The following is a 13,152-nucleotide window of genomic DNA, read 5'->3' on the forward strand; positions in this document are numbered from 1 at the left end:
ATCCCTTTCTAGCTGGAAGAGCAGAGACATTACTTACCGGTAGAAATAAATAGAAATAGCAATTATTAAAATCATTGGTATGAGGACCACTGGAATAATTATGTTTAGGGGAATCGCTGGTGTCTGTCCATATTCTACTTTTCCCAGGACCCACTCTCTGTTTCCAAATTTAACCTAAGTAGGACAAACAAAAAAAATTAATAAAATAAAACCATGCAAGCATGTACAGAGAAATCTAATAGGACTGATTATAAAATATCTGTATAATTGACCTTTCAGTGTTGGTGAACGAAAATAGTGCTAAAAAGTGTTAACGTGATAAGATAAAAATAGACTTAGCAAGTACTGTGCCTTTTGTGGTCACAAACAGAGCTGTGATTACAGTTACTGGCAATTCAATATATGAACATGCTTCCATTTAGAGTTCCACTGTCTGAATACATAAGCAATACTGCTATTGTCTAATTGTTCAATCCATCTGTAGGTCAAGTATAATAAACCAGCAAATCAAAGTAGTCACATGGCAACATAAAACAAGATCTACATGCATGCTTGGAGAAAAGCAGAACATACTGTGAACTCAGGCAAGTTGTCTGAGGTATCCCTTTTGTGGCGTCTCCTGGGCTGAGGTTGCTCTTCTGGTGGGACACAGTACAAGTCGGTTGAGGTGAGAGTATTTATCTTGCAAACACCTTCACCAACAAATGCTTTAGCCTCTTGTATGGTCATTGCAGCATTAAGGTCATTTCCCTAGATAATGAACAGAGAAAGTCAATAATTGAACCGTCATCTGAACAAAAATATACCGGCATAAGGCCATCATTATATTGCAAACTGTTTTCATTGTCCCATGTGTATATTTTTCTTCTATCAGCACTGAAACAATCAGCCTCGCAAAGTGTGGCTTAACATCACATGGCCCAAATCCACTCACGTTTGTATCAGTTACTTGCGGAGCACATGATGTACGGGTAGGCTTACCATACTTTCCCTTTAAACCGGAACATTCAAGGATTACAATGGTTCTGTGGCTGATTAAAACCAGTTGAAATGCAGGCTTGAAGTCAGCCAGCCACAGAACCTGTGTAATTCAGGTGTCCCAATGTAAAGGGATTGTATAGTAAGCCTATGTATGTATTGGTCATCATCTGCTTGGAAGTGATGAATGGAGCATGGTTATGATATAATGTTGCTGCATTGTAAGATAAAAACCAGGAAGACCGTAAAGTAGAGATTGTGGACTCAAGATTGAGACTTAACATATAATAAATGAAATAATAAATTAAGATAGTGCTATGTGTGGCATATTATTTGAGTTCATATGTACATTGTGGATCAAATGCAGAATTCAAAATCTGTCACACCATTCCTCGTGTCTGCCCTCAGTCACCTTTTAATTGTACATTTATTTTCTTTCTTCCTGGAATGGTAGTGAATATTCCCAAACCGTTTCATCAAACTGTCCTGCCACTCACAAATATCTGTTTAAAGTGCTATAAGTCAGAAATAAATAACCATATGGCTAAGTAAAAATAAATCAGAACACCAGGGGGCACTACAAGCACACTATATTGTCAGTGGCAGTGCTGGACTTTGTACATAGTTAACTATTCCTTTTCATGTCATCCAAAGACTGACTTGTGGTTTGGTGCAATGCAGAAACAAGACCATCATTTCATAAGTCAATAACAGAACACCTATTAATTAAAGCATTCAATACAAGCCATACAATAATATGAACACTGAACAAAATAAAAAATAATTATACAGTACATATAGGCCTACATATGAACCAAACACACACACCATCACCTGACCAATGCAATGAGACCCGTTACCTTGGCATTAATTAGATTGTTCACTTGCTTCTTGATGCCATCTGTAAAGTTATCAAAAGTGGGATCATTGACATAATTGAAAGAGAGATCAGTTGTTTGCAGAGGTGTCTCAAAACCATCCATTTTAATCACAGAAATAACCTTCGAGTTCTGGTAATGTTCAGGGACTTTAGGAGAGGTGAATATGATTACAGAGTCATTAACTCTTTCAAGGATGTCTTGCTTTTCAATCTGTGAAGAGTATTAAAAAAAAAAAAAGGTTGATTTTGCTAAGAATGTACTGTGGTCTACATGAGTAGGAAGATTTAAAAAATAGAGCTCAGTAAAGAAGTTGCTACAATAAAATAAGTAAAAATAAACACCAGAGCGACATCAGAATGATTTGCAGTATCGGCAAGACAACTCGTGCATATTGTCTAGTATGTACGCACTAGTGCATATTGCCTAGTATGTACGCACTATTGCCCCCTCCCCTGGGTTTCATGCAACATCTTCTGGTTGGCTCTGCTGTACGGCCAACTGTAAGATATTGCATACGGTGCAGTGTAATGAAGGACGGAGCAGTGTTCGTTCCGTTGTTTAATACATCTTCCTAATGTGTACCGGCAATCTGGAATGGTCCAGGGTGAAGAGAAATCGACCCAACCTTTGGCCTGACTGCTGGTCATTCTGATGTGTAGCCGGCCTAATTGTGCAGACTGAATGTTACCACTGAGTTACTGAAAGAGTGAAGGAGTAGCAGAGGAGGTACATGGTTAAATGCTGGAAATTAATCAAACAATCCATAAGACACATATGCAGTAAGAACCTTAAAAATAAGATGGGAATTTTATTTTTAATAAATGGTGTACATAAATAATGTAAGGTTACATTGTTATATATATATATATATATATATATATATATAACATTTACACTACAACTAGTGTCCCTTTCATTTAGTGTGAATTGGCTGTTGAGTGACTAGACCTGTCTAAATGACAATAAAAAACAAGTTCTCAAACATAATATAATGTGAACTAAGGCCCAGATTTATCAAGCCTTGGAGAGTGATAAATAGCACAGTGATAACGTACCAGCCAATCAGCTCCTAACTGCATGTTACAGGCTGCGTTTGAAAATGACAGTTAGGAGCTAATTGGTTGGTACTTTTTTCACCGTGCAATTTAGGGGTATTTTAAGAGAGGAGGGGACCCTCTTCGGCAGCAGTAGACTCTAGCATAATGCCAGAGTCTACTGCACATGTGCATGTCTCCGGAAAAATGGCGCCTGCGCCTTGTTCCCGGGGAAATCTCCAGTGCGCATATCACTCGGAAATGGCCGCGGCGGCCATTTTCCGAGTGATCTGTGCCCGCACAGCAGAGCCTCCATTGCAGGACTCCGGAGGGGTAAGTATATTCTATGGGTGCAGTGTGGCCTGCACCCATTATAGAAATGCCTAAGGTGCAATTTATCGCTCTCCAAGGCTTGATAAATCTGGGCATAAATTACATAAATTGGTTGGGTACAGATTCCCTTTTTTCGCCAAATGCTCCATGAGAACACCAATACGGTGTATTGACCATGTTTGGGCAGCACAAATCTTTCATAAGGAATGTACTATATTGTCACCAACACAAAGGCAAAAAAACATCCTTTGTAGATGAACATTGTATAAAGCAATAGGCCTAGTAGTATGGCTGAATCCTGGCAAATTACAAAATTACTTTATTGGAAACTGTATATTTCAGCCAACACATAAAAATAGTTTTTTGCAATTTACTTTTCAATATGTTCAATGTTTAAAAAACTAGGCAGGAAAATAGATAGACTAACTGGTTGTGGCCTACTAAGTGTTGATTGCCTAGTTAGGTCTACTTAAGCCCAGTACCCACGGGCCGATGCATGAGAGATGTGTGCTGAGCGAACCGCTCAGCACACATCTCTCCCGCCGCTCAGCACAGCGCGATCTGTGCTAAGCGTGCGGGGGGAGACAGGGGGCCGCTCACTTCACCCAGCGGGTGAAGTGAGCGACCCGCTAGATTGGCCTGCATGCAGGCCAATCTAGCAGCAGCGATAGCGATGCGCGGGGCTGCGCATCGCTATCGCTGTAAGGGGTACTCACGAAGCGATCAGGCTGATATTCTAAGCAATCTAGTCAGATTGCTTAGAATATCGCTCCGTGAGTACCCCCCTTTACACTCCGAAAAGCATACACTGCAAAGTCTCAATAGATTGTAATGGTACTACTGTTTACAGTCATCCACAGTGTGGTCTTTATTGATCAACCAAGTGTTTCATTCATTTATTCCTATTTTAAATCACTAGTTGTGAAATATAAAATGTTTCATAGAAAAAAAAAAGAGACTACTATTGGAAACATTTACTAATGCTGAAGATAAGAAAATGATCTGACTGGAAACAAAAAATCAAATAAGAATCAAGTAAATGCAGCCAATGGAATTCTGAAAATCTTGTTATGGATTCTCTAAAAAAACTAAACAAAAAACCCCTGCAGATCTGGTTTAGGTTAAACCAAATTCTTAAGAAAGTTAAATAAATAAAAATAATTAAAGAACATTATGTGTATGTGTCTGTATTGAGAGGAAGGGGGCTGAAAATGTAATGAACATGTCGTTTATACTGAATTTTGATTTAATATAATTCAATTACCTTCTAAAACATTTGTTATTGTATTGATGCTGCCATAAAGATGAATATGTATGGAGTGCGGTGATACAAGGTTACTCACCAACTGAAGATCATAGCCATCCACCTGTCTTTTCTGCCTGTTTGACTGCAATGTGGCCATCATGCTGAAACTCTGAACAAGATTAAATCCTTTCCCTGAAACGGTAACATTTCTTCCTCCACTATAATAACAAAACATAGCCACATAATTAGTAATTAACAACGGTGACCTAAACATTTCCCACAGTCAATATATGGTGTGCCCAAGAAAGTAAAAGTTACAATTATCTTGCCAAAGCCATAACTGGACATTCTGGTGCTTGTGTGAGAAAGGTAATTGCTGCCCCTTCCACCTCCCCCAACATATTCCAATAGGACAGAGCTCTAGGATGAGTGCACAAAAATATAGGGGAATGGCTTTGCGGGGAAGGGGTGTGGCCACAGTATAGTACCAATTCACATTACACAGCATAGTAGTATCCATTATTCACATTACAACACACAGTAATAATAATAATAATAATAATTGTATTTATATAGCGCTCTTTCTCCAACAGGACTCAAGGCGCTTTACAGACATCAAAAACAATGCACATGATACAGAGGATTTGAGTAATACAACAATAGACAAGCAACACAGACATAAAAGAAAAACCTTAAGCCCACAGAAAGCATAACGCAGGATTGGTGCAGGCATTTTGGGTAATAACTTCCAAGGGTTGTGTATTCCACCCTCACAGGTACCAAGTGCAGCAGCCATCTTGGACGCTCAGCGTAGGATTACCCAGGGTGGAATAGTCTACCCCTAGAAGAGATGACACAAAATGGGGGTGATTTTAGAGTCCTACAGTTTAGAGTAGGGTTCCAACAAAACCACAAGGTCCATGTATTTTTCATCCCATCCACAAGTGTACCATATAAGGCAGCCATGTTGGGCGCACTTTGAAGGTTACACTGTGGGAGGTGAGCCATACAAGGGCCAAGTTCATATATGGGAAAACTGTTGATTATGTAGTAGTATGATGTACCCTGCATGTAGGGCACAATGGAAAGGTGTGCAATCAGTGGAGGTAAACATTACAGGAAAAACACATGGTGGGGTGGAAGCGAGCAATGAAGAGAGAAAAAAAACACAATAGCAGGTAACTAGTGGCAGAAGTAGGAGTGGGATAACATTTTGATCAGATCTTAGTACGGGTGGGTAGGAGAATGTGGGGGGCATACTCAGACGCAATGGGGATGTCCCTGCTGATCCTGGTGCTCTTCCCCCACAGTTCCCTGTTCATCTTGATGGTTAGGCCCAGGGGCAGACTTGATGTTCTCAGCCAGAGAGGTGGTAAGCCTGGTCTTGGTGTTCTCATGTTTGAGGCGAGGAGAGGCCACATAAAGTTCCAGAGTTTTTAGGTTGTAATGCAGTCCGTTTGTTATCTTATTAGTTTGTTTACCTTCTGTTTTCCTTCGGTTTAACACAGGTATAACACTGCTATTGATATTAGCTGCCACTTAATAATTAGCCACTTCATACACTAGCCACTGCAGCGTCCTAATAGGCCTGGCGTCCTATGCTATACTGGCTAAGTAAGTCTACAAACACATGTTCTTTGTGATTACAACCCACTCCCCCACACAGCAACCCTCCACCAAAAGGTGTTAAACAACTACCAAATGTGAGATCACTAAACCCCAGTCAATCACAAAGTTTTTGCTGACTACAGATATTAATCCACTTAACAATTTACCAAATATATCTTTTAGCAAGAAACAAACAGTGGTCAGCACTCTGCTGTAGTTACCAAATATATCTTTTAGCAAGAAACAAACAGTGGTCAGCACTCTGCTGTAGTTACCAAATATATCTTTTAGCAAGAAACAAACAGTGGTCAGCACTCTGCTGTAGTTACCAAATATATCTTTTAGCAAGAAACAAAACAAACAGTGGTCAGCACTCTGCTGTAGTTACCAAATATATCTTTTAGCAAGAAACAAACAAACAGTGGTCAGCACTGTGCTGTAGTTACCAAATATATCTTTTAGCAAGAAACAAACAGTGGTCAGCACTCTGCTGTAGTTACCAAATATATCTTTTAGTAGAACCCCTTATACATGTTACGCCACACAGTAGTACCCCTTATACATATTCCGCTACACAGTAGAGCCCCTTATACTTGTTATGCCACACAGTACAGCCCCTTGGCTTATACACTTTACACCACTATAGTACCGCTTATATATGTTATGACACAGTACACTGTATGACAGGACACACAATATATACTATGTATAACTATATACGATGCATCAGTATATAATATACTGATAGGAGGATGACCCACACACTATACACCATGTATGACAGGGACCCACATCAGGGCTGAAACTAGGATTTTCGTCACCCAGGGCAAGGCAGTAATTTGGCAACCACCCAAAAAACAAAAAAATACAAAACAGCAAAACAAACTCCGTCAGACTAAAATAATCAGATTATCAAAAATTTTGAAAAAAGGGGATACTATTGGACAATATTCCCCTATGTGCCTCAAATGCCCTGTGTGTCACATGCCCCCCCCAGCGTGTTCAACGACATGTTCCACTGTGTGTCCCCATACATTGCACTATATCATAACACTTCATCACTGCACTACATTCTCCTATCCACTGCATTAAATCACTATACTACATTGCCTACACGCTGAACTACATCACTGCACTACATGCCCCTATGCACTGCACTACATCACTATACTACATCCCCATCATGCTGAACTACATCACTACACTGCATGTCTCTATGCACTGCACTACATACCCTATATGCTATAGTACATCATTACACCACATCAGTGCACTTCATGCCCCTATATACTGTAATATATTACTACACTACATACCCTTTATGGTAAACTACATCACTACACTACATCCCCCTATAAGCTAAACCAAATCCCCCATCTGGGAGGCAAAGCGGATGGTGATACTGCTAACTGGGAGCACAGTGCGCTTCTATAGTTTGGACAGTGCACCGCATGCAAGTCGCAGCACTGCATGGCAAAGAAGAGAGAATAAGACAGTAGCTGGCATAGGAGAGATCCCAGGTACTGGAGCTCACCCGCACAGCGTCGGAGCCAGATGCGGGCAGACAGGTGGGTCAGGAGGCTGGGGGCAGGAATCCGGATTATAACCAGTCGCATTTTGAGTCTGCAGGAACGCCTGGCTGTCTATACTTATGCTCATTTGTCTGCTAACATCTAGTAGACCTTTTCACCGGGTGAGAGTCCAGTACTACTGCCTCTGCTCATGTTTTATTGTTTGTATTAAAACTGTATTACGCTATTTTGGATCATTTTCTTCCTTTTGAGGATGGGTGTATGACGAATCCAGTGTGGGATTTACCCTCTCAAAACCACATGCTGTGTTGTCTACTTCACATGTAGACCTCTCCATAGGGTAGGAGTCCTCATTATCTGTAGAGAAACAGAATGTATTGCCCCCCTATGAGGTGTATTCTTTGTTCTCTTTGAGGATCAATCTGGAAGACAGATATCCGTGTCGGGTTGGTTTACTCTAATCCAGGGACGTGCAGTCAGGGGAGGCAGGGGAGGCAGTGCCTCCCCTGTCATAATGATTAAAATAATACTAAGAAGATACTTATGACACAGAATATCTTCTTAGTATTATTTTAATAGTTAATCCTTTTAGCATTTATATAAATTTACTATGTATAAACACGTCTTAATGTGTGTGGGAGGCACTGCTCTTGGTGCCTCCCGATGTCAGTGTGAATGGTCCGGAAGCGGGGGGCGGGGCCAAGCATTGTGCAGCAAAAACTCATGAAGAAAAACCCCCAGAGCGGCACCTAATAGCAGTGCCTCTTTGACAGGGGCGTGCTGTCAGCTCATATGAAAGCACGCCCCTGTCCCTGATCTTATGTGATTGGGCACTGAACGCTGGGGCTGTAATGTGAGCTGTCCTCGGCTGCTCTTCCCAGCCCCCATGTGTTGTGTACCGAGCAGTGCAGCAGGGGAACAGGCAGCCCTCCTCCTCAGCTCCAGACTCCGGACTTCAAGACAGCACAGCTGCCACCAGTACACAGGTACCAGCTTCCTCTTATAGCATGGGACTGGGGCAGGCAGAGTTTGTGTGTTGGGAATGGGGGGGAGACAGTCTGCAGACACATTGTTTAAGCTGCAGTACGAGTGGGAGGAGGGGGGCAGACTGCAGTCACAGTGTGTATGACTAGCACTTTCCTAGTGTGTATGGGGGAGTGGGACAGCTTGCAGTCACAGTGTGTGTGTGTGTGTGTGTGTGTGTGTGTGTGTGTGTGTGATCAGCACTGTCCTAGTGTGTATGGGGGAGGGGCGCAGCCTGCAGTCACAGTGTGTGTTTGTGTGTGTGACCAGCACTGTCCTAGTGTGTATGGGGGATGGGGGCAGCCTGCAGTCACAGAGTTTGTGTATGTGTGTGTGTGTGTGTGTGAGACCAGCACTGTCCTAGTGTGTATGGGGGATGGGGGCAGCCTGCAGTCACAGAGTGTGTGTGTGTGTGTGTGTGTGACCAGCACTGTCCTAGTGTGTATGGGGGAGGGGGGCAGCCTGCAGTCACAGAGTGAGTGTGTGTGTGTGTGTCTGTGTGTGACCAGCACTGTCCTAGTGTGTATGGGGGAGGGGGGCAGCCTGCAGTCACAGTGTGTGTGTGTGTGTGAGTGTGTGTGAGTGTGTGTGTGATCTACAGTCCAGGTGTGTGTGTGTGTGTGTGTGTGTGTGTGTGTGTGTGTGTGTGTGTGTGTGTGGGCAGTCTGAGTGTGTGTGTAATGTGTATGTATGTGGGACTGCGACAGTCTACAGTCCGAGTGTGTGTGTATTCTGCAGTGAAAGTGTGTGTGCGGTGTGGAGACAGTCCGCAATCAAAGCGTGGTAGGGATCGCGGCATTCTGCAGTCCAAATTAGGAATAGACCTATATTGGGATGCGGTCAAGATCCCTGCAGTCGGGATCCCAACAGTCAGTATACCAGCGGAGGGTTTGGGTTAGGCTACAGGGGTGGGGTAGGTTAGACGTAGGCTGGGCACGGGGTGTGTGTGTTAGGGTTAAATGGTGGGAGAATTTATATGTGTGTGTGTAACACACACGGAAACCCCCCCTCGCAACTCTTACGTTTGCCCATGGTGGATTGGTAGCGTCTAGTTTACCTTCGTGGAGAGGACCTTTCCCATAACCCCCTGGGTCCATGTCACAATCTATTTGGAATAGTAAACGGTGGCGAGCGAAGCGAGACACCGAGCACGAAGCACGGCGAGCGAAGCAAGCCCGGGAGGGTTCAATGCTGCATAGAAAAAAATAATTACCCCAAACGAACGGAGAACGAAGAAAACATTTAAGTGCTGTAAGGGCGGAAGTTCTCTCCTGCCCTCTCGTTTTGTCACTTCCAGGTCCTGAGCACGAAGGTAACATAGACACAACCCCGCGGGATTACTGCAGCAATGGACAAAATTGCATTCACGTGCTCCTTCCACTCCCTCCCCAGTCCCAAACACTAATATTTGTTTTTTATTTTATAAAAATGTACAACATATTAGCCGCCTGTTTGGTGAGCAGCCATGCTGCTGGCGTTGGTGGCATCGGACTGAGATGTGAAATGGCGGCAAGGGCAATTGATGGCGGCAATTTTGTAGGCCATTAGCGGTGGTGGCAGCATTTAGCAGTAGCAGGCATCAGGGGCGATGGCAGTAGCAGGCATTGGCTTGGGGGCGGTAGAAGGCATCAGCTTGGCTGCGGTAGGGGTCATCGGCGGGATTCAGCGGACATTGTGGCTGCAGTGCCTCACCAGCCACTGACCTCACCGCACGCCACTGCTCTAATCAAGTCATCCTGTGAAATCAATCAAGTGCCAAGGGAGTCCACGTTGATAATTGTGTTTGTATATATGGTATTGGAGTGTTGGTGACGCTTCACATCAATTAGTTCCCACAGGCTGCTTTTGTGCGCATTGGTCAGGTTCTCAACTTTCTTTTTATACTATAGGCGGGTCAGAGACATTGTTACTGTCTGCTGTCTCACTTGAGCAGCACAGCCGGTAAACCCCCCCCCCCCCCCGCAGCCTCCAAAAAACAAAAAACAAAACAAAAAAACCCTGCTCCTCTGTAACTCCTTGACGCCCCCTCAAATCCTGCACCTGGGGTGCATGCCCCTTGAGGAGGGGGGGGGGGCTAGTTGCGGCCCTACCCACATACACTATATGCCATGTATTGAAAGGGGATACTCATGCTAAACAGCATGTATGACTGGGGGTTACACGCTCCACAGTACACCATGTATCACACAATATATAACAAGACACACATATAGAGCAACACTACATATGACTGGACACAAACTATACACCATGTATTATTATATACCATGTAAGACAGGATGAACACACATATATAAACTTCTCTTACGTCCTAGAGGATGCTGGGGTCCATATTAGTACCATGGGTTATAGACGGGTCCACCAGGAGCCATTAGCACTTTAAGAGCTTAACAGTGTGCACTGCCTCCTCCCTCTATGCCCCTCCTACCAGACTCCGTTTAGAAATTGTGCCCGGAGGAGCCAGTCACAGCTAAGGGAGCGCAATAGGAGTTCTTTTAGTTTTATTATTTTTAATAGAGTTTAGGTACAGGGAGGCTGCTGCCATTACCCTGTGTGTATGTGGGGTGTGGGGGGATTGCAAGCAGCCATGTCTAGAGACTCTGTATCATATGCTGCAGAGGATATATCTTCTCAGGAAGATCCAATTCCATGTAATCAGGATTGCATTGTTGTAGCGCATATCCCAGCTAGGGAACCGGAGTGGTTAGCCTCTCTTAAGAGGGTTATTTCTCAGATTTCTGAGAGGGTTGCACAGACTGAGAATGTTACTCAGGCTTTACAGTCCACTATGGCAGTATGGTCCAGTTCTGTTCCCTCAGGCCCCCCTGCGTTACTCCCTCAAAAACGTGCTCTTGCCCAAATTACAAAGGATGACACGGATACTGATACTGACACAGCAGACGGTGATGGAGATGTGTTGAGGGGGACGGCATCACTTGCTTAGGGGGTGCAGTTGATGATGGAGGCCATGAGAGATGTGTTGAACAGTGTTGATGCAACTCCTGAGCAGGCTGAGGATACTTACTTCACTGATGAGAAAGCCTCGCTAACCTTCCCTGCATCTAAAGAATTTTTGAAAAATCGTGGGAGAACCCGGAGAAAAAAATCCAGATCCCAAAAAGGGTTCTGGTTGCTTTTCCCTTCCCTGAGGAAGATAGGAAAAAATGGGAAACACCGCCTATAGTTGATGCATCTGTCTCCAGACTGTCAAAGAAGGTGGTCTTACCTGTCCCAGGATCTACCGCATTGAAAGAACCGGCAGATCGCAAGGTTGACACTACGCTCAAGTCCATATACACGGCTTCAGGGGCGATACTGCGGCCTACTATTGCCTGTGCATGGATTTCTAAAGCTATAGCAAAGTGGTCAGGCACACTATTGGAAGACTTGGCTACGATGGATAAGGGTGACGTTGAATTGTTTTTACGTAACATACAGGATTCTGCGGGATTTCTGGTAGAATCCATGAAGGACCTGGGTTCCATGGCTGCGGGGATCTCCTCCATGTCCGTCTCGGCTCGCAGAGGTCTCTGGCTGTACCAATGGTCTGCGGACGCGGAATCCAGGAGAAGTGTGGAGAACCTACCCTACACAGGTTAGGCTCTTTTTGGGGAGGCGCTGGATCCGTGGATTTCAACGGCAACCGCGGGCAAGTCTCCTTTTCTTCCCTCAGCTGCACCCGCTACGAAGAAACCTTTTTCTCCCAATACGTCACAGTCCTTTCGGCCCGCTAGGGCTAGAAAGAACAAGCCCTCTAACACCTTCTTTAGAGGAAGTCGTGCTAAATCCAAAAAACCTCCACCTGCAGGTTCCCAGGACCAGAAGTCTGCTTCTGGTGCCTCAAAATCCTCAGCATGATGGTGGACCGCACAGCCTGGAGGTCGGTCAGGTGGGAGCAAGACTCCGGCATTTCAGCCACGTCTGGGTGTCGTCCGGCCTGGATCCCTGGGTGCAGGATATTGTGTCCTGGGGGTACAGGCTGGAGTTTCAAACTGTTCCACCTCACCGATTCTTCAAATCAGGCTTGCCAGCTTTGCTGACAGACAGAGCTATCCTACAGGAAGCTGTCCGAAAATTGGAACTGTCAGAAGTCATTGTTCCAGTTCCACCTCATCAGCAAAACAAGGTTTACTAATCGAACCTTTTTGTGGTACCGAAGCCGGATAATTCGGTCAGGCTGATTTTGAACTTGAAATCGTTAAACCCTTATCTAAGGGAGTTCAAATTCAAAATGGAGTCTCTGAGAGCGGTGATCTCAGGTATGAAGGAGGTGGAGTTTCTGGTGTCCCTGGACATCAAGAATGCGTACCTCCACATTCCCATTTAGTCGCCGCATCAGGCTTATCTCAGGTTTGCAATGTTGGATGATCACTATCAGTTTCAAGCACTGCCATTCGGTCTCTCCACGGCACCAAGGATCTTCACCAAGGTGATGGCAGAGATGATAGTTCTCCTCCGCAAGTAGGGGGTGAACATAATTCCATATCTGGACGACATGCTGATGAAGACATCGTCCA

The 13,152-nt window shown here is 44.3% G+C and overlaps 1 protein-coding gene across 3 annotated transcripts in view; it reads right to left on the reverse strand.

Moving 5' to 3' along the window:
- PLXNB2 (plexin B2) overlaps positions 1 to 13,152 on the reverse strand; it is a 357,268-nt gene that overhangs the window by 50,459 nt on the left and 293,657 nt on the right. For all 3 annotated transcript variants that reach the window (XM_063927157.1, XM_063927155.1, XM_063927156.1), the window contains 4 exons: positions 4,570 to 4,690; positions 1,839 to 2,069; positions 574 to 750; positions 38 to 174 (listed from right to left, as the gene is read on the reverse strand). In XM_063927157.1, the coding sequence (XP_063783227.1) occupies positions 38 to 174; positions 574 to 750; positions 1,839 to 2,069; positions 4,570 to 4,690 (666 nt within the window). The remainder of the gene's footprint in view (positions 1 to 37; positions 175 to 573; positions 751 to 1,838; positions 2,070 to 4,569; positions 4,691 to 13,152) is intronic.

Source organism: Pseudophryne corroboree, chromosome 6, assembly GCF_028390025.1.
Source record: "Pseudophryne corroboree isolate aPseCor3 chromosome 6, aPseCor3.hap2, whole genome shotgun sequence".
Lineage (NCBI taxonomy): Eukaryota > Metazoa > Chordata > Amphibia > Anura > Myobatrachidae > Pseudophryne > Pseudophryne corroboree.